Here is a 26,487-nt window from a genome sequence, read left to right on the forward strand (position 1 = left end):
CAAATGATAATCTCATTGCATTCTGATAACTCTTACCACAAGTCAGAGCAGAATCTAAACAATATGCAGAGTGTTTGAGGTATAAGTGCAGGAATTTCTATTGACGATTGTTGACAGTGTACTAAACAACATAATATCAGTACTTACTTAATTTGCAGACTAATAATCATAGGTACTAAGAGTGGTAGGTTTTTAGGTTGGTTGGTAACTCCCCTAGTCCGCATAGCACAAACAAGCCAACTTGGGAAGCAGGTCGGGTATTTAAATGTGGAGGTATGGACGCAAAACAGCTAGTCCATACTGACAGGTATAGTCCATTTCGTGGGGCAGTTACAAACGCGCAGAAAACATCAGATAGTAAATTAGGTGATGTGTTTAGGGGGAGTTTGTTACGCACAGAGAAAAAACAACTAAGACGTGAAGGGGGTACATATTAAGATGCCAATGATCACAACATCTGCACTTATACCCCAGACTCCCTGTTTACTGGATTACTTTCAGTCTTAAAGTTCAGAGTTTTTACGACATACCCGGAGCTTAAGCACACTGGAAAACAATGTACTGTAATTGGAACTATGCTCTCTCGGCCGTTGATGACAGTTGTCGAAATCGTGGCCACTAGATACGCTTCACATCTCAGTTGTCTTCCAGAGGCTCGTCCCATTCCTCCTACATGGTAAAAACTGTGAACATATTTGGATTCGACCCAGGCCGCCTGTGTGGAGGATCATTTCTCTTCGATCCATAAAAGAACGCCTAAGAAATATGCGTCTTGTAGATGGACAGTTTGTGAACTTTCGTCGAACAGAACAATGTCAAGCTGAACAAAAAGTGTTAGGTGTACGAAAAAAGTGCTTTATGAATCATACGTCAAAGAGAATTAACGCTATTGTAGATTTAAAAAAAAAAATCAGATTCACATGTCTTACAGACAAATTGTCGTAGTATTCTTTTATGCTGAACTATTAAACTACACTACCTAGAAGCTAGAATATTTGGATATATTGTTGCATTGTTTGTTTGATTCGTGCCACTCACTCAATAAACTGTATTTTTGTAAACAAAAGTTATTCTGTCATTCTGTCTGCTTGTAGTGCAGGGTGGCTAAATAGACCTTACACTAGCACGAGGCCGACGCTGTGCAGGTTTACGCAGCTTTCAAGAACGAAGTGAATGTGCTGACGAGAGGTCGACAGAGATAGAGGCAGCTGTGTTTAGCGACGAAGAAAGTCAGCGAAAATACCGAATGCAGAGATAAATCACGCCTCGGGGTGATAGTGTCATTTGTACAGCCGCTTCGTGACGGCCGACCTGGACAAGTATTGGATTTCTCATCAAGGTCGGAATCGAGATACCATCTGCATGCTTTTCGTAGATGGAGCACCTGCATTGAGGAAATCGTGTTACCGCCGTTTTTCCAAGCATATAATGTATTTGAACAGCAGGATTGCCACGTATTTTTTTTTAATAATTCGAAAAATACGGTCCCTAGCGGAAGCGCATCCCAGTACAAAATATAACTACATTAAATTACCTTCAAAATTGATTTGTTCTTTTTCCTGTAGGACTAATAGCTATCGCGTAGCGAGCGAGAGAATATGAAAATATTGCCCTTGGTATTTGAAGGCTTTTCAGGTTGCATAAAACCCAGGGCTAGGGGCACCTGAATCACCCAGTATAAGATTAAAAGACTTACTAACATAATGTTTTTTTTTTATTTCATTAATAGACTGATTTCTTCACCAAGATTCCAGTTATTCTTACGGCATTGCTTCTCAATTTCTAAAGTGCATCTTTTCAATATTATTAACAACAATCTCTCTCTCGATGAACCTAAGCGCAGAATGATGATTTCCTTTGTGAATCAACGCGTTGCATTTGATTACAGTACCGACGGTTTTGCGACTTCTCGTGAACGCAAACACGAGTCAGCAGCGTTGTGTTACAATCACAATTGCGATCGCTGCAAGTAGAGCTTTGGTGTAGTTGGAAGGAGAGCGTAGGAAATCGGCTGTCCGTTCTGACGGAACCATCCCAGTGTATGAGTGAAGCAGTTTATTGGAGTACATATGACCGAATTACTGAATTCTGGATAAGAATTCGGAAGACGATACTTTTGAAAGTGAGTAATGACTCTTATCTCAAAGATCGTTCGGAAAGAAGAGAAAAAACGAGATCTTACGTTCGGCCTCTTCTTATCAACAGAACAGGGTGGTGAGGTGCTAAATCTTCAACCTGTCATCCAGATCCAGGTTTTTCGCGGAATTCCGTAAATCTATTAATATGAAACCCGGGATGGTTCCTTTAAAACGGCACAGCCGATTTTTTCCCTATCCTTTCCCAATCGGTTTTTGTGGTCCGTATCTAACATCATGGCCAACAGGATGCCGTTTCCTAAACTTTCTTTTTACTGCTCGTTATGAATTGTAGTAACAGAACAATAAAATTAAACAATGTTAATTATGTATGATGGTGGAAGTAATTTTGAGTGGAAGTATCTGGCCGGCAGCAGGAGACCAGATGGAGTGAAATTCCTGATCACCAATAAGATATCGGGCTCGAATGACGCAGTGGGTGACGCACCGCGTCCGGAGCATGCCACGCCGTCCGGTGACGCTAGCGAGCTTGTGCTGTCTACAAGTTGGTAAAGTCTGACCCACGTTGCTCTCTCGGAGACACGTTGCATGCTACGAACGCTACTCTTGCTGCTCTCTGAACTCATACCCTGCTGTACACATCGCTCCATCTTCGCTTCTGGACTGCAACTGGGGACAGTGTTATTTGGCTTGGGATCTACACCTTCCCCTCTACTGTGCTTCAATAACGGCCATTAAAGCTACGCCCTCTGAGGGCAGTGACTGCGTAAGTGCTGGCAGATCTTCCGTGGAGGTGTTCGAGAGAGGTCGGTTTGTAACTGAAGCGTGGGAGCAGCCTTACACTCTGAGATGTTGACTCATATTGTGACTCTATGGCCTTTGTCGACATGTTCTCTGATTATATTTTCCTCGGGGCTGCAACCAGGTAATGCAGTCATCCAATCGCAATATTTCCTGGTCCACCTGGCCGCCATCTTGCAGTGACAACGTTGTACGCTAATCTCGCCGGAACTGATTCATACCATGAGGGCCACTCTATACAAGGCGGAAGGCCAAGAGCCCGAGCGCCAGAAATTGTCGCCGCTGTCCCCTAGCGCAAGTGAATGTACAGCATACCAGTGGTGGAAGCTAGCGAGAAGCGATGAATCGCTATGAAGTACTACTGTCAATATATTCTGCCGGCCGAGTCAATGACCAATGTTTTTTTAATTTAAGACGAAACAGTGTTGCAAATCCTATTAACATTACTTAAAAGGCTACCTCTCGTCTCTATTTATATTGTTGCCTGGCAACCTAATTTCGAAAGATTCCTTTAAAATACAGTTCCTATAGCGTGACGAAATGGCCACTTGCGTCTCATTATTATACAACATTCTGTGACCCTCGATAAGACAATGCTCCGCTATCGCAAATTTTTAAATCTACATCAAACGAGTGCGGCGATGGTGCTCAGAACATGTGTTGACTGGTGCGAATTGTCAGGAGAATATACGAGTTCCAACATTGGCAAAGAATTTTGTAAACACCGGGCCTCCACAACCCTGTACTCCCGTACGGAGAGAGAACATCTCTGACAGTTGAAGTAGCCTTGCCGCACTTGCTTCGCACGTCCACAACGACCGATCAGATCATGAGATTTTGTTTATGTTACTGCGGCAACACCACAGTGCTGCCACTGCGCTAGACGATCCCTGCTGTCAGACAATGGTGCCACGTGCTTTCTTCAGGTTTGTGTGCACTCCACAAATACTGTGAGTTTCTTGCCGTGTGTGTGGGAAATGACTTCCTGTAGAGCACAGAAGGGGACTTGTGGAAAAGGAGCTACGCTGAAATCTCAAGCATGCGAATTTATATAGATTTCTTGTTTACGTTAAAAAGGAAAGGGACAGTTGTGGACTTTTGATAACAGTGAGCAAAGTGACTGACAGGACGGTAGAAGCATTGAACAGCTCTACAGTGACAGTGAAGAGTGTCACAACTGATAAAGAGGCTGCCAATTCAACTGGGAGTCCTGTTATTGTGGCGCCTGGAATGTCAAGGAAGAGATCGTATTGTGTGACTGAAAGAGACAACTTTGACAAAAGTGCTATCAGGCAACATATATACGCGTACTACAGCAGGAAGCAGTACATGACACTTAAAAAGTAGATGGCATCATTGTTGGACAGTGATGTGTTCACAGGCACATCGAGAAGTCTCTTCGCTTTTTTTAAAAAAAACTGGCTTTCGGTGGAAAAAGTTCTCACGAAGAAAGGTACAAATGGAACACGGAGACATTGCGTTACGAATGTTTAGTTTCCTACGTGAGTTGCTAGCAATGAATCCGCGGAATGTAATATGGATTGATGAAACGTATTTCAACGTGCGTTATGCACAATCCGTCGCGTGGGCAGACTACACGCGCCACGGAACAATAGTGTGCCAACTTTGCGAGGAAAGGAGGCTAATCATTGTTCATGATGGCTCTATGAACGGTTTTGTGCCCGGTGCTGTGATAATGTTCCAGTAAAAAGAAAAAAAAACTATCGATTGCCACGAGAAAATGAATGCAGATTCATTTAGAGACTGGTTCGTTAGTCGTTTGCTACAAAATGTCAGTTCTGGTAGTTTTTGCGTGATGGACAACGCGCTGTGCGCCCATTCTGCACAATGAAATAAGGCAGCAAGGCTGTAGCAATGAGAAACAAAATAGTCAGCTGGTCGAAAGGCAGTAAAACAGACTTTGAAGAGAACATGCGAAAAATGCAACTTCTGGAACTAGTGAAATGATACAATCCAGAGAAGACGTAGTATTTAATTGATACGTTAGAAGAGAACCATAGCCACAAAGTTACACGTTTTTCGCCGTACCACTGCCATTGCAACGCCATCCAACTTGTCTGTGGTCACATAAGAACAGATGTCGCTGAGTGAAATAAAACCTTTACGTTGCGAAATGCAGAGGGGCTGGTAAATGAGGCTGTCAAACGAATAACGTCAGAAATTGGAAAGAACGTTGTAAAACATGTGTGGATGGAGATTACAAGGTGGAACATAGAAGAAGCTGTAAGAGAAGAGTCCCTGCAAACGACTGTAATTTGTTAATCAGACGATGAGGATAGCAGCAGCGAAGTTTCCGAAGACTGTGTGGTCGTGACGAGATATTATCAATCATATGACGATTTTATTGGGGTTTCCAATCTCCCACACGAAAAATAAAAAGTAACGTCTTCATTCGATATTTACACGTAACATCTGTGCATTTTGCTGTACGTTGTTAATGTCGAAAATGTACTTGTGTGTACGATACTGCAGTGCCTGTGTTATTCGGGAGGACGATGCGAAATTCCTGAACACATGCGTGCATGTCCGAAGGAACAGGCACTGCTCGAACTACAGCCGTTATAAAATACGTGTTCGTGGTTGCGAATATGGAGAATCATTAGGTGTACAATGGAATGACGATAATCAAATTTATGCCAGTCTGGGACTCGAACCCGGATTCCACGCTTATTGCAAGCTGTCCCCTTCCCATTTGGCTACCTGAGCACGACTCATGACCACCGCAAAACTTCCATATGTCGTGAACCGTGTGTCTACAACCTGTAATCATACACCCATCATGTAGATTCCCGTACAGAGAAGACATGCACGTCTGAAGGAATTTTGCATCGTAATTAAGAATAAGACAGGGACTTCAATATTGTAATTATCCGCCGACACCGGGCAAGCGACTTTCAACTAATATGTCTCCCCTGTACACGAATGCAGATAATGGATGTACGAGCACATGTTGTAGACACATGGTTGACAACATATGGAAGTTTGGGATAGGAAATGGTTGCATATAGATACGGGTCCACGTGCAACGTTTTCTACAAAGACTGTATCCCACAGTGTTATCGTCCTTTCTGTAAACCAGTATGTCTGGAAATGGAAGCTCTCTATTCCTTTTAACCACTATCGTGAACTAGATGCAGGGATAAAGGTAATTAAAATGATCCAGCAGACAGTTCATAGCGTCTAATCCATGTGGCCATATCATCAATGTACTGTCAAATTACGTTCACAGAAAGTTAAGTTTTAAAACCGCAGTCCTCAGTGCTGTGTCTTCAAAATCTTCCAGAAATAAGTTTGTGACTATGGAGGATAATGGGCTCCCAAAAACCACTTCCTCAGTTTCTCAAAAATAATTGTCATAAATAAAAAATATGTCGTCAGCACATGTCGGCAAAGCTTCGTTAGTTTCACGTCCAATTTTTCACTAAGTTCTTTGAGAACTTGGACTCATATTGTGGGCAGGTTCAACTAAAGGCTATCTCCATTAGACCATGTGCCAATGGCTTGGATTATATCAGACTCTAAGTAGTGTTCCTAAGAGTGTCAAAGTGTCGGTGCTAATTAGTATGCCAGGTGGGGAAATCAATGTTTTTATCTCCGTTGTTGTCACAGTCCGCGTGGCTTTCCCCGTCGGAGGTTAGAATCCTCCCTCGGGCATGGGTGTGTGTGTGTCGTCCTTAGCGTAAGTTAGTTTAAGTTATATTAAGTAGTGTGTAAGCTTAGGAACCGATGACCTCAGCAGTTTGGTCCCATAGCACCTTACCACAAACTTCCAAATATCTCCGTTGCTGCTATTATAGACCATTAGGCATTGATAAGTTGTCTCTGTTCAGTTTCCATAAATGCTTACAGAAAACAAATGTAACATCACTCTTCTGTCATGTAACAGCCATTCCACGGCACGTTTGAATTCCCGCCGACCCTGCAATCCACTTCAGCTTGTTGCCGGCGCTTATCCGCCGCGAGCAGCGACTGGGTTCGGCACTGAAGCCACCCAGGGTGCACCTTCTGGCGCGGTGCACTGCCAGGCCTGTTTTGCATTAGCCTAGTTGCCCCATGGAGCACTCGGAGGGGGGTGATTCCGTGATGTCGGAGGGCATGTGGCTGTGTCGCCATGAGGTGAAGCGGTCGCGGTACCCAGCGACAGTTGGCGAACGCCGGCGAAAGTGTGTGCACCCTGGACACATCGAACTGTGCTGAAGTGGAGGCAGCAGAGCAGCTGGACTCAGAACGGCCGACTGGGGGCGTGGAAGTCTGTAACGGAGGAGATCGTTGAGCTGCAGCAGCAGAGGGTGTTCACCTCTGTACACCCAGAGGATACGACAGCTGGGAGCCGTAGAGGGATCGTCAGAGAGAGTTTCTGTTATGACGATTAGCAAGCAGGGCATAAGAGTAACTTGTGCCGTTGCGTGGTGGTGGTAAAAGCATTTGCGCTCGCATCAATGTCTGCTTGAGAGCTGAATTATCAAGACACACAGAAATCATTGTGTGCCGGAATTGGTAGGACAGTGCCTCATCAAATTGTACTCGAATCGAAAAGGCATGGCGAGGCCGTGGAGAGCTCCGATTTTACTGTAATTGTGCTCTATTTGATAAACTCAAGGTCGTGGTGTGATCCAGTTGTATCTTAGTGATAAGCTTCAGTGAGGCTATTGCCAGTTTACGTACCTTTATAGTTGACTGCATGTTAGTGACAGTCATCTTCCAACCTCTACAGCTTGCGTGGCACAGAAGCGCAGCCCCTGTGAATCGTGAACTGTACCTCAGCCAGACAAATGAGAAATGTATCTTGGTTCTGATACCTAGTATAGTAGTGTAGAGATGTGTAGTGTAGTGTTGTACAGTAGTATAGTTCAGAATTATAAATTACAACATTTGTGATAGAGCAGTGATCATAGTGTAGTAGACCAACAGCGTGTGGATTCTGGGTTCCAGGTGAACATATATCTGTGTGCCAGATGGGAAAATGGTGTTTGTAGATATTTCTTTTTTAAAACTATTTTTTCTTCTACTAAGATATTATATGTAAATTTTTTTCCGTTAAGCACCATAATGCTTATTTATACATTTGAAATAATGTGATATGTTCATGCCAATTCAGGAATAACGTTTGGTCTGTTGTTGTATCTAGGTAAAAGACTAAAAGAAACAGGAAACAAATGATTACCGTAAATGTGGTATCAGACCTTTCCAACAGCTCCGAAAGAACAGACACCACATACACAAGTAAGGCGAGGCCTGCCATTGATAGCTCCAGTGGAGATGAACGCCACGTTCGAACACTTAGCGGATTCGGCAAAATGCCGCGAGTAATGAGGATTATGGGTAGAGGCATTACGTCAGTAGCGTATGGATAAGTTGAGAAGTCACGTCTGACGGGAGGCGCGCTCGGGTAGTCCGCGCAGTTGCGATGACCACTGTGCCTGGACGGCTTAGCGATCAGAGCGCCTGGCCAGTCAGCAGAAGGCACGGGTTCGAATTCCAGTCTGGCGCAAATTTTCAACTGTACTCAGTGATGTTAATCAATGCCCACTTATTAATTCCTTTGTATCTTGAAATAAATGACAGTTTGTGTGTCAGTGTAGACTGCATTGTTCGCGTGTGTCGGTAGGTCTGGTGTTTAATTAATGTGTTGGTTGTAGCTGGATTTGTTGTTGTAATATCTGGGGACCTCGTGTTGTTGTTGCAGAATTATCAGTTTTCCCTCTGCAAAGTTACTTTAAGTGGGGCGAAGGAATGCTTTTTATTTACACCTGTATCTTAGAGTAAGTTTTCTACTGTATCATCTTTGATGTTCCATTGCAGTTTCAATTCTCTAATTCTGTGAGTGAGTAATTATATTTTATCAAATTTATATTGTTATATCGGAAGTTAATTTGGTATATTGAACACAAGTGCTTGCTGTGTTTACTTATGCATGCACTGTGGCATTGTAAGTTCTGTGTTAACAAATCAATGTACTTGTTTCAGAGCCCACGCTTGTACAACAACCAGCCAAATTCCACACCCACTAAAACCCTGCGCCACAAATGTATAATCTGTAATCTCGGTCATACAGTCATTCACTCGACTCATATGGACACCTGAGTGCCGTAGCTGTTGGACTGGAGAGGAAAGCAGGAGATCAGATACAATTTTTACCAATTTGTTAACAAATAATTTATTATTGCAGTAGTAGCGCGGCAGCTGGCTATGTACAGAGCGGCGGGAGCTAGCAGGTGCCGCAGGCGGCGGGGCAGAAGGCGGCCATGTAGTCTGCGGAGGTCGCGCACTCGCCCAGCCGCGCCCACCGCTCGCAGTGCTCGTTCTCGTCGGCGCACGCCCGGTCCGACGTCACGCCTGCAACACGACACGACTCGACACTGCAACACGACATGACTCGACAGCGTCTCTTACGAGCCGCAGCTGCAGATGTCACTCAGCAGTCTGTTCAATCAGCAAAATCATAAAAACTCCTAACAACTTCCATTTAATAAGGACGGAAAGTTACTAGCATAATTTCTGCTATTCTTTATACGAGGTTTCTCTGCCAGTTTGGATGAAAAAGTGCGGAATTTGATATGGGACATGGTGGCATACTCCCGCTTCAGCCCCTATTTTTTCATGATGTTCCAACAGTTAGCGGTGCTAAACGTAGCCATCATAATGACGTCTGTAACGGAGCTGCGTTTCAAGCAGAGAGCTATCACTGAGTTTCTTTCGGCGGAAAACCACAGCATCGCAGATATTCATAGGCGCTTGCAGAATGTCTAGGGAGAGCTGGCGTTGAACAAAAGCACAGTGAGTCGTTAAGCGAGGCGTCTGTTATCATCGCAAACCTATCAGGAACGTGCGGACACTCTCGGTCGAGGTGATCGATGGATCCCAACAAAACACGTCGCTGTTCAACTGGACATTTCTGTTGGTAGACCTGACACACTCGCCCACCAGTTGGGGTACACAGAGGCGTGTACCATCTGGATTCTTCGACATCTAACAGTAGATCGTAAAGAGCAACGCAGCACCATCTGCGCGGAATTGCTCGCGCATTACGACGCTTGTGGTGACTATTTTTCGTCGAACATGAACACAAGCGATGAAACATGCGTTCATCACTCCGAACTGGAAACAAAACAGCAACACATGGAGAGGCGCCAATCACCTCCGCTCCAAAAAGAGATTCAAAGCCGCAACCTCTGTCGGTAAAATAATGGCGATGGTCTTCTGGGACTCTGAAGGGGTTACTCCGTTTGATGTTCACCCTCATGGTGTAACGATCAACCCTGAAGTGTATTGTACTATAGGCGAACACCTTATCCCCTCCACATTCCAGGCTTCCTTCCCTTATTGTATACCTAAAATTAATTTAGCTATTATACCCTACAAATCTCCTAATTATTCCTATATCTTTAGCTAAGATGTATTTAACACAGCTTACCAATAAGGAACAAATCACAACCGTGAATGAACATCATATAATAAGATACCTGTTTATAATGGAAACCCAGGAAATCAGAAGAACAGATTAACGAAATGCCTAACATCACCTGGATGTCCAAATATACGAGTACATGAAAATTTTAGCCGCAAGAGCAGAACACTGAAGTCCGTAAGCTGCATAGTAAACTAGAGGGGATCGCCTTACGACCGGAGGCGCTAGAGTTCGATGTATGTAAGATTACCCCTGGAATACTTAGTTGTGTATACTACATTTAAAAGTGCATTGATTTTAAGGACTGAATAGAACATTTCTATTAGTAAATGATATTTAACATGACCAACAGCACGCAACACTTGACGATGAAAGCCATTCAAGGTTTCTTTCAATATTTTTTGGGCTATAAGGCCCAGTGGCTGTTATGTTACGCAATAAATGTGTTTGCATTATTTCAGCCTTGCCAGTTGTCTTGTCACATGGTCAAATACTCTCACACACTGAAGGTGTGTGTCAGTGACGAGAGGTAGGGCAAGAGTCCAGCCGAACTGTGTGTGTGAAAGACCTTTCGACAACATTCGGCTATGGTAGTCATTCAAGATTTCGTCCATTATTCTCTTGACAGCCAAACGATTTTCATTTAGTATTTTTCTATCTATAGCGCTATCTTTTGTTTCACATCTGTTATGTAATAGTGTCTGTTTCTTTAGAAGTTTCGCCACTACGGCGACTTGCGTGTCCCTAAGAAACTCCAGTTATCCAACCGCGGAGAGGGGACCTACAGTTCAACGTAGAATCAGAACGACGTGCCGTTTCTGGCGTCTTCTCAAGTACTTGAGAGGTGAATGCTAGATTAAAAGGCAGACTGAAAAATCTTAGGTCCAACCGAGATTCGATCCCGCGACCGCTTAGTTTACAGTCAAGCCCTTTACTCCTTTTTTTCCTTTACTTTGTTCGTCATTTTTCGCATCATTTGGTAGAGGTAGACGTCACAAGACACCCCTTCAACTCCATCGTTAAAGACTGCACTCATACTTTTTTTTTTATTACAGGGAGCGCCAACCCTCTGTCCGAATGCACTGAGCTACCGTGCCGGACCGCTAGGTCACAAGGCCCGACACATTACATCCGGAAATCCTTGGATCATAATTTCTCGATTTTCGAACAGCACTTAACTCATTACCACACCTTCGCTTATTATCAAAAGTACAACCACATGGGTTATTATGCGAAATTTGTGATTGGCTTGAAGTTTTTTGGTAGGTAGGACACAAGAACTTATCATGGGTGGAGACTCATCGGCAGATGTAGAGGTAACTTCGGTTATACCCCTGGAAAATGTAGTTGGACCCTTGCAGTTCATGTTCCTTATTATTGACATTGTGGACAATATTAATAGCAATTTCAGAATTATCGCAGATGATGCAGTTACCCATAATGACGAACTGGCGGAAAGAAGCTGCAAAAGTATTCAGTCAGATCAGATTTAAAACTCGCTGTTGTTGAATTTACGAAGGAAAAAGGCACGCAGTGACGAAAATTAGAACATTCTGAATAGATTGCAGGCTTCGCATTTTAAACGGACTTGACGGCATCCTGCCCATAGTACGCCACTGCAAGGTAACTTCTGATTTGATGGGGGTGCATTTAAAAAGAAAATTGCGTTGTAAGAATTCGTCGTGGCCTTGAAATAATTACAAGGATGTTTTCCTACACGTTTTGAGGACACTGCAAAATCTTACATATGATTTCAATCTGTTTTAGGGACCGTTTGCCGTTTCAGCGGAAAGCGTCCTATTCGCATGCATATGTAACTGACTGATTTGCAAGGTAGTTTCCGTTTCAAGGACTGATATCTTTAACGTTGAAACTGTTTAGGACGTCTACATTTCTTTCCTCAGGTAGACTTTACACCTCTCCATAACGATATTGCAAAAATGCTGCAACATTTCGATCAACATATGTGTGTGAAATACGTTTTTTTTGTTATGAAACTAAATAAGTCACAATTACTCGACTACCTGAGTGCGAAAACCTGAAATTGTCTGCTTCCGTCCATATGCCGACGTAGATGAATCGCATGGTTGTAAATTTTGAGGTAGAGGTCTCTATGGATGATGTTGCTGTGAGCTTCTAGTAAACATTTGCTACCTGAGGTACTTGGATGCAAATGGGATTGGAGAGGAAGTAACATGAGAAACGATGTGCGATGAGTCCTGGGAAGAGTCGAGAGCTGGTACGTTTCGTATAGGATTACAGTTACGCAGGAAAAGGGTGGGTTGAAATGTTCATTCGGGAATGGAACAGATACTGCAGGTTATAGTTTACAGGATCGTAAGATTACAGGAACGATTTCATCATTTGGGAAGGGAAATCGTTCGAAACTACCGTGGGAAATGATACAGAGTATGCAGAGATGTCGAGTCGATGGGACGGTGGCAGAGGTGCAGCAACAGGGTGTTCTTTGATGGGAGATATAAATGAGGCAAAGGTTTGGAGAGGATGTTACACTTATTTAGAGTGTTGGAACTTCATAACCTGGTACAGGACATGGGTGGGGAAGGATAAATGGATACATAAAGTGAGACGCAGTGCATAACGATCAATGATTCCAAGCAAGTGCTAAAACATGGGACAGGTGGGGGAGACCCATGCGTCATCTGTGTAGCTGAAGTTGGGCCGAATGATGATATAGTAGGTACGTATGATCGTAGAGGAATATAGTCCCTATATTTGGTCAGTCATCGTTTATGTTTTGGGTGGTTTGTAGACGGTGGTTCCACGATAGCTTTTCATCGAGTGTCAGTCCAAGGTGCTTTAGAGTTTTAGTTAGACCAATTAGATGGTTGTCGATTGTGATGTAGACGCCTCGAATTCGGGTGATTTTGTTCTATAGTTATTGGTCGGGTAGTTGCAAGACTGATGGCTCAAATGGCTTTGAGCACTACGGGACTTAACATCTGAGGTCATCAGTTCCCTAGAACTTAGAACTACTTAAACCTAACTAACCTAAGGACATCACACACGTCCATGCCCTAGGCAGGATTCGAACCTGCGACCGTAGTGCTCGCGCGGTTCCAGACTGAAGCGCCTAGAACCACTCGGCCACACCGGCCGGCTGCAGGAATGGTGTACAGGTATTGGTATTCCTGTGGATGAGCTATTGATAGGACAATTTTCAAAGCCCCTCGGAGAGTGGTATGTAGAGAACCGAAGAGAAGTTGTGGGATCCACCAGACTAACCAATTCTAGGCATTTTCTAAGTAGTTTATTGCGAAATGTTATGAGTTTCCCTAAAAATTTCTGCCAACTAAGGTATTTCAGGATTTCTGTTGTTATTTCTCGCCAGTCAATGAAGTGCATCACCTTTTGTGCTGCCATACTTGATGCACTCGCAGTGTTTGCTGTGAGTACAACCTGACATTCGAGTACTAAGGCTACACTTATAAATAGTGGTTTTCTTGCCTTTACGATCTGCGCGTGTACGATATCTGACAAGGCACTGTTTTCATCTGTTCACCGCTTTTGTGACTACGTGAAATACATAAAATTATTCTCCTATAAATTAGTGTAATTAATTGTTGTTTGATACGTACATTAGTTTGTCGTGAGAATATCGAAACAAATTGCAAAACTTTGTGTAAAAATCTTCATGAACACCACTTATATTAGCGAGTGGCAATAAGGCACTGTAATTTCATATTACTGTTTGTTTTGTGAGAGACAAAGACATGCATTCAACAGCAAAGCGAGGTTCTGCGCTAGCCTTGAATGTGCGTTGGCATGTTATTGAGTGGAGGGCATCCATCAGCAAGAAATATCGAGATGATAATCTTACACATAACGTGCTCTTACCGCTTCTGGAGAATACATTGTTCTGATCGTTGTGTTTGTTTGGCTGAGATACTGCTGCGTCGTGGGCGACTCGGTTATGTTATATATTTGTTCAGGACAACAAGCGAGTGAGGATCCGATTATTACCGAAATCTGAAGCGCCGGAACATTTCCTATTGCACCCTTAATCTCAGAAAATTGTGACTGTAGTTAATTATTTTGTCTCTGTCTGAAAAGTGTACTTATCCTGAACGATAGTAAAAAAACATGAGCCATTATTGTTCTCATAGTTCAAGTATTCATCTGAATAATCAGATATTAGAAGCTTGCGTACAACACTGAAGGCTCAAATACATTCATCCGAATCATGCTTACTGCATCTAGCAGTCTGCGCTGCAAATTATGATTTTTTAAGCCGCTATACTGCTCTTACGTAGATTCCATTAGTCGTTCGGAGTACCATTTAATGTATTCATTGTTGTACGATTGCAAGCATGTGAGTTAAGTGTTTTATGCTGGCGCTAATCCTTTAATGAATGTGTTTTTGTTTTTCCATCGGAGGGTTTTTCCTGAGATATAGCTGCATCGTGGCCGAATCGACGTCTTGAACCAGCGTTACAAATAAATGTATTATATCCTCGTAAACACTGGTACAAAACATGTATGTAAAATAAAAATAAAAGGTAAATTAACCGAAGTACTTTCTCAAAAACAATATTTACCACTAATAATGTAGGTTAATTTTACAAAGAAGAAGATAGCAACCAGCCACTATTAATACTGCTATTTCTTTAGGTAAATAGCGCCGTTACCGGTTTCGAACTGGCAAGTTCATCATCAGACGGCTGTTCACATGATTTTCAAGATACACTTTACATTATTGTCCGTTTCCGATTTTTATTCTTCCACTGTGGCGAAGTATTTTTTGGTGTGTTGTTGCCCTACGGTAGAAAACAGTGTTAGAAGCGCCCTATGTGAAAATAACTCACCTTCAAACGATGAAATACAGAGTAAATAAATATGTGAGGTTAAGTGGTTATGGTACTTACGTCGAAAATTACGCGCGATTTTGTTGCGAAGTTGCAGGATTGTATTTTTGAAAATTCCAAAATATATCCAGCACTTATGTAATTTGTACATCACCATATTGTGCAATGCACAACACACACACACACACACACACACACACACACACACACACACACACACACACACACACACACACACCAACACCAAAAATAATTTGCCACAGTTATCATAAAGATTGCAGATTTACAAATACAACAGTGTCAGAGACGTTCTCTCACAAAGACATCACAATATGCAGATTGCGTTGATTTCACAGTATGGCTGTTTTAAAGAATAACATAACATAATGAAAATTAAAACACAAAGATAAACCTTACATCATGAGCATATAATATTACAGATGAAGTTGACAGATGTAGTAACCAGCTTGTGTGAATGCTACTTATGTGGTATTATGTAAATACTGTGCTATATACAAGGAGCAACATAGAGGTGAGATAAAATGAATAATATGACAGTAACAATTATATTGACATCTATGGTGCCCTGAAATTTTGAATCAACTATAGTAGCAGTAAAGTTTTTGTTACTAAACCTGAAGTAATTTTACAAATTTACAAAAAAATTTAAAAAATAACAAAGTTTACAAACATAATGATGGGTTGGCAATGGGTAGCAGCCGAGCTGGGAAGTTAGCAGACATTTATATAAACCACTTAGAACACACATTTTTCAAAACTAACAGTCACCTCAACAGCAAAATCATCTACTATAAAAGGTATGTAGATGCTACAATTATTCTTTTTGACGGCACTAATGAAGAAATTGACACATTAGCAATCAAGCTGAGCAGCATGCACAATAACATCAAATTCACTGTTGAACATGAATCCAATAACAGCATTAGGTTTAAAAATTTCCAGTGAAAACGAGAAACATCACTTTGAAATTTACAGAAAGCAAACAGACACAGATGTGTGCATCAAGAGCTCATCTTGCCATCCAAACCAAGATAAGATGGCATACTTCAAGTCCATGCTCAATTGCCTGCATAAAATTCCACTGGAACTAGTTGAACAACATAAAGAAACCAATATCATCAAAGCCATAGCTCTAAACAATGGATATAACCCACACATCATTGATAAATTATCACAAAAAGTCCAGAAAACAGCAAACAACAGAGCCCCACACCAGACAGCTATGCAGTGAACACAAAAGTCTGCAGAAAGCAGCAGAAAATATGTCTCACTTCCTTTTCTAGGGAGCATATCCCATAAAATAAGTAATCTCTTCAAGAACACAAACATAAATATAAGCTTTCACACAAACCATAAACTTCAGCAGCTAATCATTCATAGCATAAAGAATAACAACCCCACATACAAAAGATCAGGTATATATAAACTCAGATTCCAAAATTGCCCTTCCTTCTATATTGGACAGACTGGGAGAGACTTTGGGATTCGATTCAAAAAACATTTAGATGCCATACGTCTGAACGATCCTTCAAAATCTGCATTTGCAATGCACACAACTCTCAATAAACATGGAGTATAAAGCATTGAAGACCACATTCAAATATTGCATCATGTTGAGAAAGGTAGCCTCATGAGTCTGCTTGAAGAGATAGAAATATATACACATAAAAGCAAATCACCTCATCATATTCTTAATGAACAGACGGAGCTAGTCAATGCACCCTTTCTACAAAACTTCACTAACCTATTATCCAGTCTAACACATAAATAAACACTACTCCTTTTAACAACAACATGTAATCAATAAAGCAAATAAAGTATTACATCATAATCTGGCTGCCTGCTCAATCACACATTACTGCAACTGTAAAACGGATTTAAAAATAAGTGGTGTGCCATACGACATTAATATAATTACTACCGTCACATTATTCGTGTATCTCATGTATATGATATCACCTGTTTATTGCATTGTATTTACAGAATAAGTAACATTCATAAAACTGGCCATCACATTTTCCCAGTTTATTTGTAATTAATGCTCACTAAATATGGAATTCTTTCTAATATAAATACTTGTAATGCTACCTTGATTCCTTGGAAAAAAAAACTTTACTGCTACTATAGTAGATTCAAAATTTCAGTGCACCATAGATGTCAATATAATTGTTATTGTCATATTATTCATTTTATCTCACCTCTATGTTGCTCCTTGTATATAGCACAGTATTTACATAATACCACATAAATAGCATTCACACAAGCCGGTTATTACATCTGTCAACTTCATCTGTAATATTATATGCTCATGATGTAAGGTTTATCTTTGAGTTTTAATTTTCATTGCGTTATGTTAATCTTTAAAAACAGTCGTACTGTGAAATCAAAGCAATCTGTATATTGTGATGTCTCTGAGAGAGAACGTCTCTGACACTGTTGTATTTGTAAATCTGCGATCTTTGTGATAACTGTGGCAAATTCTTATTGGTGTCAGTGTGTGGTGCATTGCACAATATGGTGATGTACAAATTACATAAGTGCTGGATATATTTTGGAATTTTCGAAAAATACAATCCTGCAACTTCGCAACAAAATCGCGCGTAATTTTCGACGTAAGTACCATAACCACTTAACCTCACATATTTATTTATTCTGTATTTCATCGTTTGAAGGTTAGTTATTTTCACATAGGGCGCTTCTAACACTGTTTTCTACAGTAGGGTACCAACACACCAAAAATACTTCGCCACAGTGCAAGAATAAAAGTCGGAAACGGACAATAATGTGAAGTGTATCTTGAAAATGATGTGAACAGCCGTCTGATGATGAACTTGCCAGTTCGAAACCGGTAACGGTGCTAGTTACCTAAATAAATAGCAGTATTAATAGTGGCTGGTTGCTGTCTTCTTCTTTGTAAGAATGAACCTACATTAATTGTACACAGCCACCGTCTCACCATGTCAGTTTTAGACAAAATAGCATATTTACCACTGTTTTTGAGAAAACTCTTCAGTTAATTTACCTTTTATTTTTCTTTTATTTACATGTTTTGTATGAATATTTGCGAGGAGATAACTTTATATATATTGTTTGTGATGCACAACAACGATAGTACATGCCACAACCACATACAACAACATTTAATTGCACAAAGTAGCTAGTTTATCAGTGGGAACGGAATCAAAAATGCGTCACTGAACTGCAGTGTCCTATGTTTCCGTCAAGAAAGAGGTGGTAACAGCTCGAGATATTCCCACTGAGGCAGTTTAGCTTGACATTAACGCGGTCAGTCTTCCGTTGCGTTAACTTCAGGTAAAAGCCATTTTTGGTAGCAACTTAATACAGAAGTTATCCAGTATTTTCACTTACGCACTGAAGGATTTGTTACGCTACACGTGGCTACTATAGGGCTACAGGACGTAGTCATAGCATCATACGATCGCTGACATTTCACATGATAATTGCGCTGTGCTAAAGCTGTACGAACAACTGCTAGAAAGTCCTGAAATTGCAATTCTGGAAGCAAAATTACAAAAGTTAAGGAAAAATTTGAGTAAAATTTTGAACTCAAAAACATAAGACTTGGTAATCAAAACTGGAGCAAAAAGGAAAAAGACAATAGCTTTCAGGTTCTCAATGTAGAAAACACAAAAATGAAATCTATAGTATAAAACGTCAAACATGGGACGACAATGCAAGCGAAAGTCAACTCACATGGGACGACAATGTAAGCGAAAGTCAGTTCACATGGTTCAACAATTAAATGAGCTAGGTACAGTTCTTAAAACGATCTTACAGAGAAAATATAGACAAAATGGTCTGACGGAAATATAAGAGAATAATGGGAAAACTTGAAAAGAAATATTTAGAAATCATTGACGTCTTAAAAACAGATCTGGACAACAGGTTGCAAAATTCTCTTTGGTGAATGAACAGATCCAGAAGGTATTATTAAAATTCAAATAAGAGATGGATCAAAATAGTAGAGAAGGAAATGGGGAATTGTGCAGTAGGCAATCTGAGTTGGGCGAAACAGTAACGCCGAAGTTGAATATTTGAATAAAGAAGTAGAACACTAGGCAAATAAGTGCAAGAAAGTAAAAATCGCTTCAGGCAAATGCCAGGATGGTTTCTTTGAAAGAGCACGGCCAATTTTCTTCCCCAACTTTCTCTAATCCGAGATCGTGCACCGTCTTTAATGAATGACCTCGTTGTCGACGGGACGTTAAACACTTATCTTCTGCTCCTTCTTCTCCGCAAGAAAGTAAAACATGGAATTAAAGATATCTACACTCCTGGAAATTGAAATAAGAACACGGTGAATTCATTGTCCCAGGAAGGGGAAACTTTATTCACACATTCCTGGGGTCAGATACATCACATGATCACACTGACAGAACCACAGGCACATAGACACAGGCAACAGAGCATGCACAATGTCGGCACTAGTACAGTGTATATCCACCTTTCGCAGCAATGCAGGCTGCTATTCACCCATGGAGACGATCGTAGAGATGCTGGATGTAGTCCTGTGGAACGGCTTGCCATGCCATTTCCACCTGGCGCCTCAGTTGGACCAGCGTTCGTGCTGGACGTGCAGACCGCGTGAGACGACGCTTCATCCAGTCCCAAACATGCTCAATGGGGGACAGATCCGGAGATCTTGCTGGCCAGGGTAGTTGACTTACACCTTCTAGAGCACGTTGGGTGGCACGGGATACATGCGGACGTGCATTGTCCTGTTGGAACAGCAAGTTCCCTTGCCGGTCTAGGAATGGTAGAACGATGGGTTCGATGACGGTTTGGATGTACCGTGCACTATTCAGTGTCCCCTCGACGATCACCAGTGGTGTACGGCCAGTGTAGGAGATCGCTCCCCACACCATGATGCCGGGTGTTGGCCCTGTGTGCCTCGGTCGTATGCTTTCCTGACTGTGGCGCTCACCTGCACGGCGCCAAACACGCATACGACCATCATTGGCACCAAGGCAGAAGCGACTCTCATCGCTGAAGACGACACGTCTCCATTCGTCCCTCCATTCACGCCTGTCGCGACACCACTGGAGGCGGGCTGCACGATGTTGGGGCGTGAGCGGAAGACGGCCTAACGGTGTGCGTGACCGTAGCCCAGCTTCATGGAGACGGTTGCGAATGGTCCTCGCCGATACCCCAGGAGCAACAGTGTCCCTAATTTGCTGGGAAGTGGCGGTGCGGTCCCCTACGGCACTGCGTAGGATCCTACGGTCTTGGCGTGCATCCGTGCGTCGCTGCGGTCCGGTCCCAGGTCGACGGGCACGTGCACCTTCCGCCGACCACTGGCGACAACATCAATGTACTGTGGAGACCTCACGCCCCACGTGTTGAGCAATTCGGCGGTACGTCCACCCGGCCTCCCGTATGCCCACTATACGCCCTCGCTCAAAGTCCGTCAACTGCACATACGGTTCACGTCCACGCTGTCGCGGCATGCTACTAGTGTTAAAGACTGCGATGGAGCTCCGTATGCCACGGCAAACTGGCTGACACTGACGGCGGCGGTGCACAAATGCTGCGCAGCTAGCGCCATTCGACGGCCAACACCGCGGTTCCTGGTGTGTCCGCTGTGCCGTGCGTGTGATCATTGCTTGTACAGCCCTCTCGCAGTGTCCGGAGCAAGTATGGTGGGTCTGACACACCGGTGTCAATGTGTTCCTTTTTCCATTTCCAGGAGTGTATGTTCATCCGATCCTCGAGCACACCAATAGCTGGTAAGAGAAAGTTGGAAGAAATCACCTCAGAAATGCTAGGACATGTGGGTACTTCAGAGAAGAAAGTACAGTGGAAAGGGTTGGCAATGAGGCTACAAATGATAGCGGTGAGGGAAAAACCGTTTTTGCAATTTACAGAGTAGGTAAAATAAACCTGGCCCAGAAAATATTTCATGCACCTCAAGACAGGAGCTTACATCATCTGCATCTGGGACGCATCATGTAAGTTTGGTTTCCTGGTTAAAGTGTATCAGATGTTTTCTGTGTCAATTTTATTTCGACCCCCCTTTTTTAGACATTGATCTGAGGGGAATTTATATGCTGTAGCATTCATTAATGTGCTAAGAGGCAGGTTCATATAAATTATATTGGTCGTATAAGGATAAGCTACACAAGCAAGAGCTTCATTAAAGAGAGTTAATGCTCACTCAGGTGCGAACACACAAGGAAGATATAAAATTTTTAAAGAACGTACAAACGATTTCGTAGAGAAAATTTGGTCTGTGAATGTTGCGCAAAGAGGTTTCACACAGGCAGCTCGTTACAGTATGCAGTCAGGAAATGTGTAATGGTAGGGCGAACGTATTTGGAGTATCCATTTGATAATAACGATATGATAGACAATCTGATGGAGAAACTGTCACTTATCAACAATGTTACACGCCGCCGTGTATAGGGAAATTGATGATTTTCTGAAGACAGTGGGTAAAGCTGATATATGGGGTGTAGATAATTATGGATACGATATTAAGCAGAATGACGGAACTCATGACGACGGGACGCATGCTATGAGATGGATCTAAATGACTGTAGTAGTAGAGGTAACAGAGGTTGTGGATGGTTTAGAAGAGGACACCAGGAGGGTATACATTACTCAAGGGGGAAAACGAGTCATGGTTTCAGTAAGTGCCTGTAGCGAAGCAGGTCAGAATAAGAGACCACAATGTAACGTAATTCAATATAATAATAATAATAATTATTATTATTATTATTATAGTTGTAGTAGTAGAAACAGGCAGTCAATGCAAATAGTAAATAGCAGGCCTTATCCGAGTAGAAGGAAAAGAAACAACGAATACCCAGGTGCGAGAATGCACAAGAACTGCAGTGAAACGAAAAAGCCATGAAGGAATGTATGATGGAATTAACTGCGTAACATATATAGAGACAAGAGTAGAAACGAAGAAAGTGAGCCGGCCGTTGTAACCGAGCGGTTCTAGGCGCTTCAGTCAGGAACCGCGCTGCTTCTACGGTCGCAGGTACGAATCCTGCCTCGGGCATGGATGTATGTGATGTCCTTAGGTTAGTTAGGTTTAAGTAGTTTTAAATCTAGGGGACTGATGACCTCAGATGTCAAGTCCACAGTGCTTAGAGCAATTTGAACCATTCTTTTTTTTTTTTTTTTTTTTTCAACTTGTCTCCACGGCTTCGTGGGGTCTGCGTCACACTCGACCTCTACCACCAGCTCTTACCAACTGAAATTGGGATTCATCTGACGAGGCTACTGTTTTCTAGTGTCCAAACGATGTGGTTCTAGCCCAGGAGAGGCGCTGCAGGTGATGCTACACAGTTAACAAAGGCACTCGTGTCAGTCGTCTGCTACCATAGCCTGTTAACGCCAAATTTCGCCACAATGTTTTAACGGATGCGTACGTCGTACGTCCCACATTGATTTCTGTAGTTATTTTACTTGCTTGTCTGTTAGCACTGACAACTCCATGCAAACGCCGCTGCTCTCGGTCTTTAAGTAAAGACCGTCGGCAATGTGTTCGTAGTGAGAGGTAATGCCTGAAATTTGGTATTCTTGGCACACACTCGACGCTATGAATTTCGGAATATTGAATTCCCTAACGGTTTCCGAAACGGAATGTCCCATGCGTCTAGCTCTAACTACCATTTCGCGTTCAGAGTCTGTTAATTCCCGTAGTGCGGCCGTAACCACGTCAGAAGTCTCTTCGTTTGAGTAACTTGAGTACAGTAGACGGCTCCGCCAGTGTACTGCCCTTTTATACCTTGTGTAGGCGATACCCACGCCATATGGATATGTGCATATCGCTATCCCACTACACCTCAGTGTAGTTAGTAGTTATGCAAACATGCTTGTGATACTTCATGACTAACAAATTACTTTGAAATTGGCGTCTGTAACCTGTGGCCAAACAACCAGAAAGACGTTGCCACGTTCTGATGCAAGAAGAAGCTGCAGAGAGAGGCCGCACTGACATTTCGAGAGTCTCCGCTCTGGCGCTAAATCGAGAGTAGCTACCACACGTCGAGGCCGCGTTGCTGCTGATGGGGCTGGAACGCTGGTGACACAGGAGTCAGGCCTTCACAGTGGTGGACCGGTTTGCGCCCTGACCATTCCTGGCATTGCGCTGCTCCTGGGGTCTACGCGATCGAAAATAATGTCCTGTGAGATCAGAGTGGGGTCGAGCGATCATGAATACCATCCTCTCGGCCTATGCAGTATCGTCTGCAGCCAGACCCGAGAGAAACTCCACGACAGTCGTGGACCCGATCTGCATCATACAGCCTGATACTATTAGACGGCGACTCCGCTAGTTGTGAAATTAGGGGGCGCGCCAATGCCTGATGCTGCCAGGAGCCGAATGGTTGCCTTCCAGGTGGGAGCTATGTGCTGGTTGACTTAACCAGCTTCACGGCACCGACCTGGAGCTCCAGGGTTCGTTCACGCACCCTTACTACTTAGCCACAACCTCTACCCGCGTACAATCACTTTGCTAACACAAACTTCCATCCTGTGCTGTGGTCGTTCAGTCCGATTCTGTGCTTGAGTTCTCCCTGAGCTGACCGCACATTTGCAACAAACGGCTTGACCAGCTTGCAACAACCCTGTACTTCAATGGATCACGACTGTTCTGTTTAGCAAGTGAGCACACCCGCTACTCTCTGGGACCAGCCTGTGCTGCTGGACTCTCACTGTAGCATGACGTCACGTCAGCTGCTGTGCTGCTCATAATGAATAAAAGTGCAGTTGAGTTCTCCTTGCTTTTACGACGTTATGGCGGCCGTCCATTTGGTTCTACATACCTGCTGCCCTACCAGACACCTCGCATCGTCATCGCGACCTGCAGTTAGGTCTATAAGCACTCAGGCCATCCTCACCTTCTTGCACTGGAAATACCGTACACTTTATAACAAAGATTCATGGGTCCTATGGCAACCGAGATTACGTACCATCCTCAACTGATCGAAAACTGCGATTCCACATCTCTTTACGGCAATGTTTGTTCTGATTTCGAACGTAAAATACGGGGATTCATTATCTTCACATAACTACACTATACCCTGAAGTATTTACGAAATTATATATATTTTTGCAAACTACAGTGTGAAAGTGTAACATTACGAATACAATCATGCTACAAATCTAACTTAAAAAAATATAATCAGAAGATTTTATAACTATGAGAAATGTAATTTGATTTCTTTTTTATATCATTTATAACAAACACCACCTGGACTTTGTTTTCCAAATTTAATTTACTTAATACCAAATAGCAATGCATTGATCACTAGACAAAGAACCACTATTATATTTAAAAAAACACAGTTAACTTCTTCGTAAACAGTTTATGTCCATGTAAAAGTTATGTTTAACAAAATGTAAACAAACACTGTGACGAGGCATATCTTGAAATATATGTTCCATTTTATGACTATGTAAAATATCTGTCATTATCATCTCTGAATGCATGGTTTCGCGGCGACATGTAATGATAAAATTCTCTTGACTTCCAGCCGCGTAAAGTGGTTTAAAATCCACGAGCTTTCGGCCAAGTACCCCCCGGCTATTTTCAAGTCGTGACTGCCTTTGCTTGTTCCTACCGTTATTATATATCCGCGCTGCCTTATGTGAAGTGACTGGTACACACTCCAGCGCCATATAAGGCAAAGTTTTCGTTGCATGTCCCTCATGTCCGCTTCAGTCTTCAGACGGCCGGGTCCCAAGCCGTGTTTAGCTGCAGGTCGCCGTCTTTAATGAGGGCTTTCTCACAAATTTTTATCTCGATCGCTTCTTTAATAACGCAATCCCTGAAACTACTAGTCCGTGTAATAACTGATGTCTCTGGATTAGCAGTTTCAGGGACAGCGTAGTCAAAGAAGCGATCGTCATAAAAATTTGTGACAAAGCACTCAATAAAAATTTGTGACAAAGCACTCAATAAAGATGGTGGCCTGCAGCTAAACACGGTCTGGGACTCGACCGTCGGGAGACAGATGCGGTTGCGGCAGACAGGCAACGAAAACATTGCCTTGTATGGTGCTGGAGCGAGCATCAGTCACGTCAACAAAGGCAGCGCGGCTATCTAAGGGCGGTAGCCGCAACCAAAGACAGTCACCACTTGCTAATGGCCGAGCAGAATTGGGCCAAAAGTTCGTGGATTTTAAACCACTTTATGTGGCTGGAAGCCGAGAGAATTTTATTATTATTATTATTATTTTTATTCTCACGTTTTTGTAACCATAAAAAGCTAAAGGTGATTACTGTTTGTAAAACTGGATGCTGCTATAAAACATTATTTCGATAAAACGTCTTTGAGAACTTTCTGGAAAATAATTCTGTGTTGCACAGAATTGAATGTGCTGCGAAAGAGAGAGTAGCCAGTGGGAATCAGTCTGTATGAGTTGCCCGTAGTAATCAGTCCAGTCGAGTGTTGGGAGCCAATCTGTCTGCAATTCGCATTTTTCTCTGTTGTCTCTGAGCGACAGTAATACGTCTTCTCTTCTGAAAAGTGTTTCACAGTAAGTTCTCGTTTGTGCAACAATTTGAATGGTACGTTTTACTTTTGTGACCAGAAAGATGTGCAACAGAATGTGAAGAATTGTCAAAGAATAGTGTTTTCATTGAAGAATAAACAGCCTGAGGACCAAGTCATCTCCTAGGACGGCGACTAGCAAGACATTCCTAACAACGAAATAATGAGTACTTATCTTACTCTAATAACTTTCATAAAATTCTATTTTGAGGGGTGGGGGACTTCTCTTTGCGTAACTTTTGGATGTATTACATTAGCACACTTATGAGCTAAAACAGTACGTAAATGTTGATAAAAGCTGCAAGAACTTCTTATATTTTTGGGAAGAGGATCACTTAAAGTTGGAAACTCACCGCAGAAGCGGCAGGAGAGCGCGCAGTGTGTCCGCATCCAGTAGGGGCTGCGCCGGCACTGGCCGATACGTGCCCAGTAGTTGCAGAAGCGGTCGCTGTCGGTGCAGACTGCTGGAACAGAGGAAAGCGTCTGCAGGGCGCGCTCACCATCAGATCAGCAACGAGAAACACTGAGGGTACTCACCAGGGCGCGGGGGTGGCTGCGTGGGCGGCCTCACCAGTGTGTTGCGGCAGCCGTACAGCAGGTTGATCTTGGCCACGTCCACCTGCAACACGTGCGCGCACGTCACCAGCTCGAAGCGTGAGCTCCACGCCTTATCATGCTGTCGAGGACTATTTTGACAGTGACTGGACTAAAAAATACGAACACCTGATAATACAAGGAAAGTTAGGTTACTAGTATTACAGCCAAGTGTTACTTCAACTTCAGAGT

At 42.8% G+C, this 26,487-nt stretch overlaps 1 protein-coding gene across 1 annotated transcript in view; it reads right to left on the reverse strand.

Moving 5' to 3' along the window:
* Positions 1 to 9,126: 9,126 nt before the first annotated feature.
* Positions 9,127 to 26,487, reverse strand: part of LOC124594679 (hatching enzyme 1.2-like) — a 115,626-nt gene continuing 98,265 nt past the window's right edge. The window contains exons 10-12 of the mRNA XM_047133049.1: positions 26,239 to 26,320; positions 26,055 to 26,165; positions 9,127 to 9,254 (exon numbers count right to left, since the gene is read on the reverse strand). Of these exons, the coding sequence (XP_046989005.1) occupies positions 9,127 to 9,254; positions 26,055 to 26,165; positions 26,239 to 26,320 (321 nt within the window). The remainder of the gene's footprint in view (positions 9,255 to 26,054; positions 26,166 to 26,238; positions 26,321 to 26,487) is intronic.

This window comes from Schistocerca americana, chromosome 1, assembly GCF_021461395.2.
Source record: "Schistocerca americana isolate TAMUIC-IGC-003095 chromosome 1, iqSchAmer2.1, whole genome shotgun sequence".
NCBI classification, from domain to species: Eukaryota; Metazoa; Arthropoda; class Insecta; order Orthoptera; family Acrididae; genus Schistocerca; species Schistocerca americana.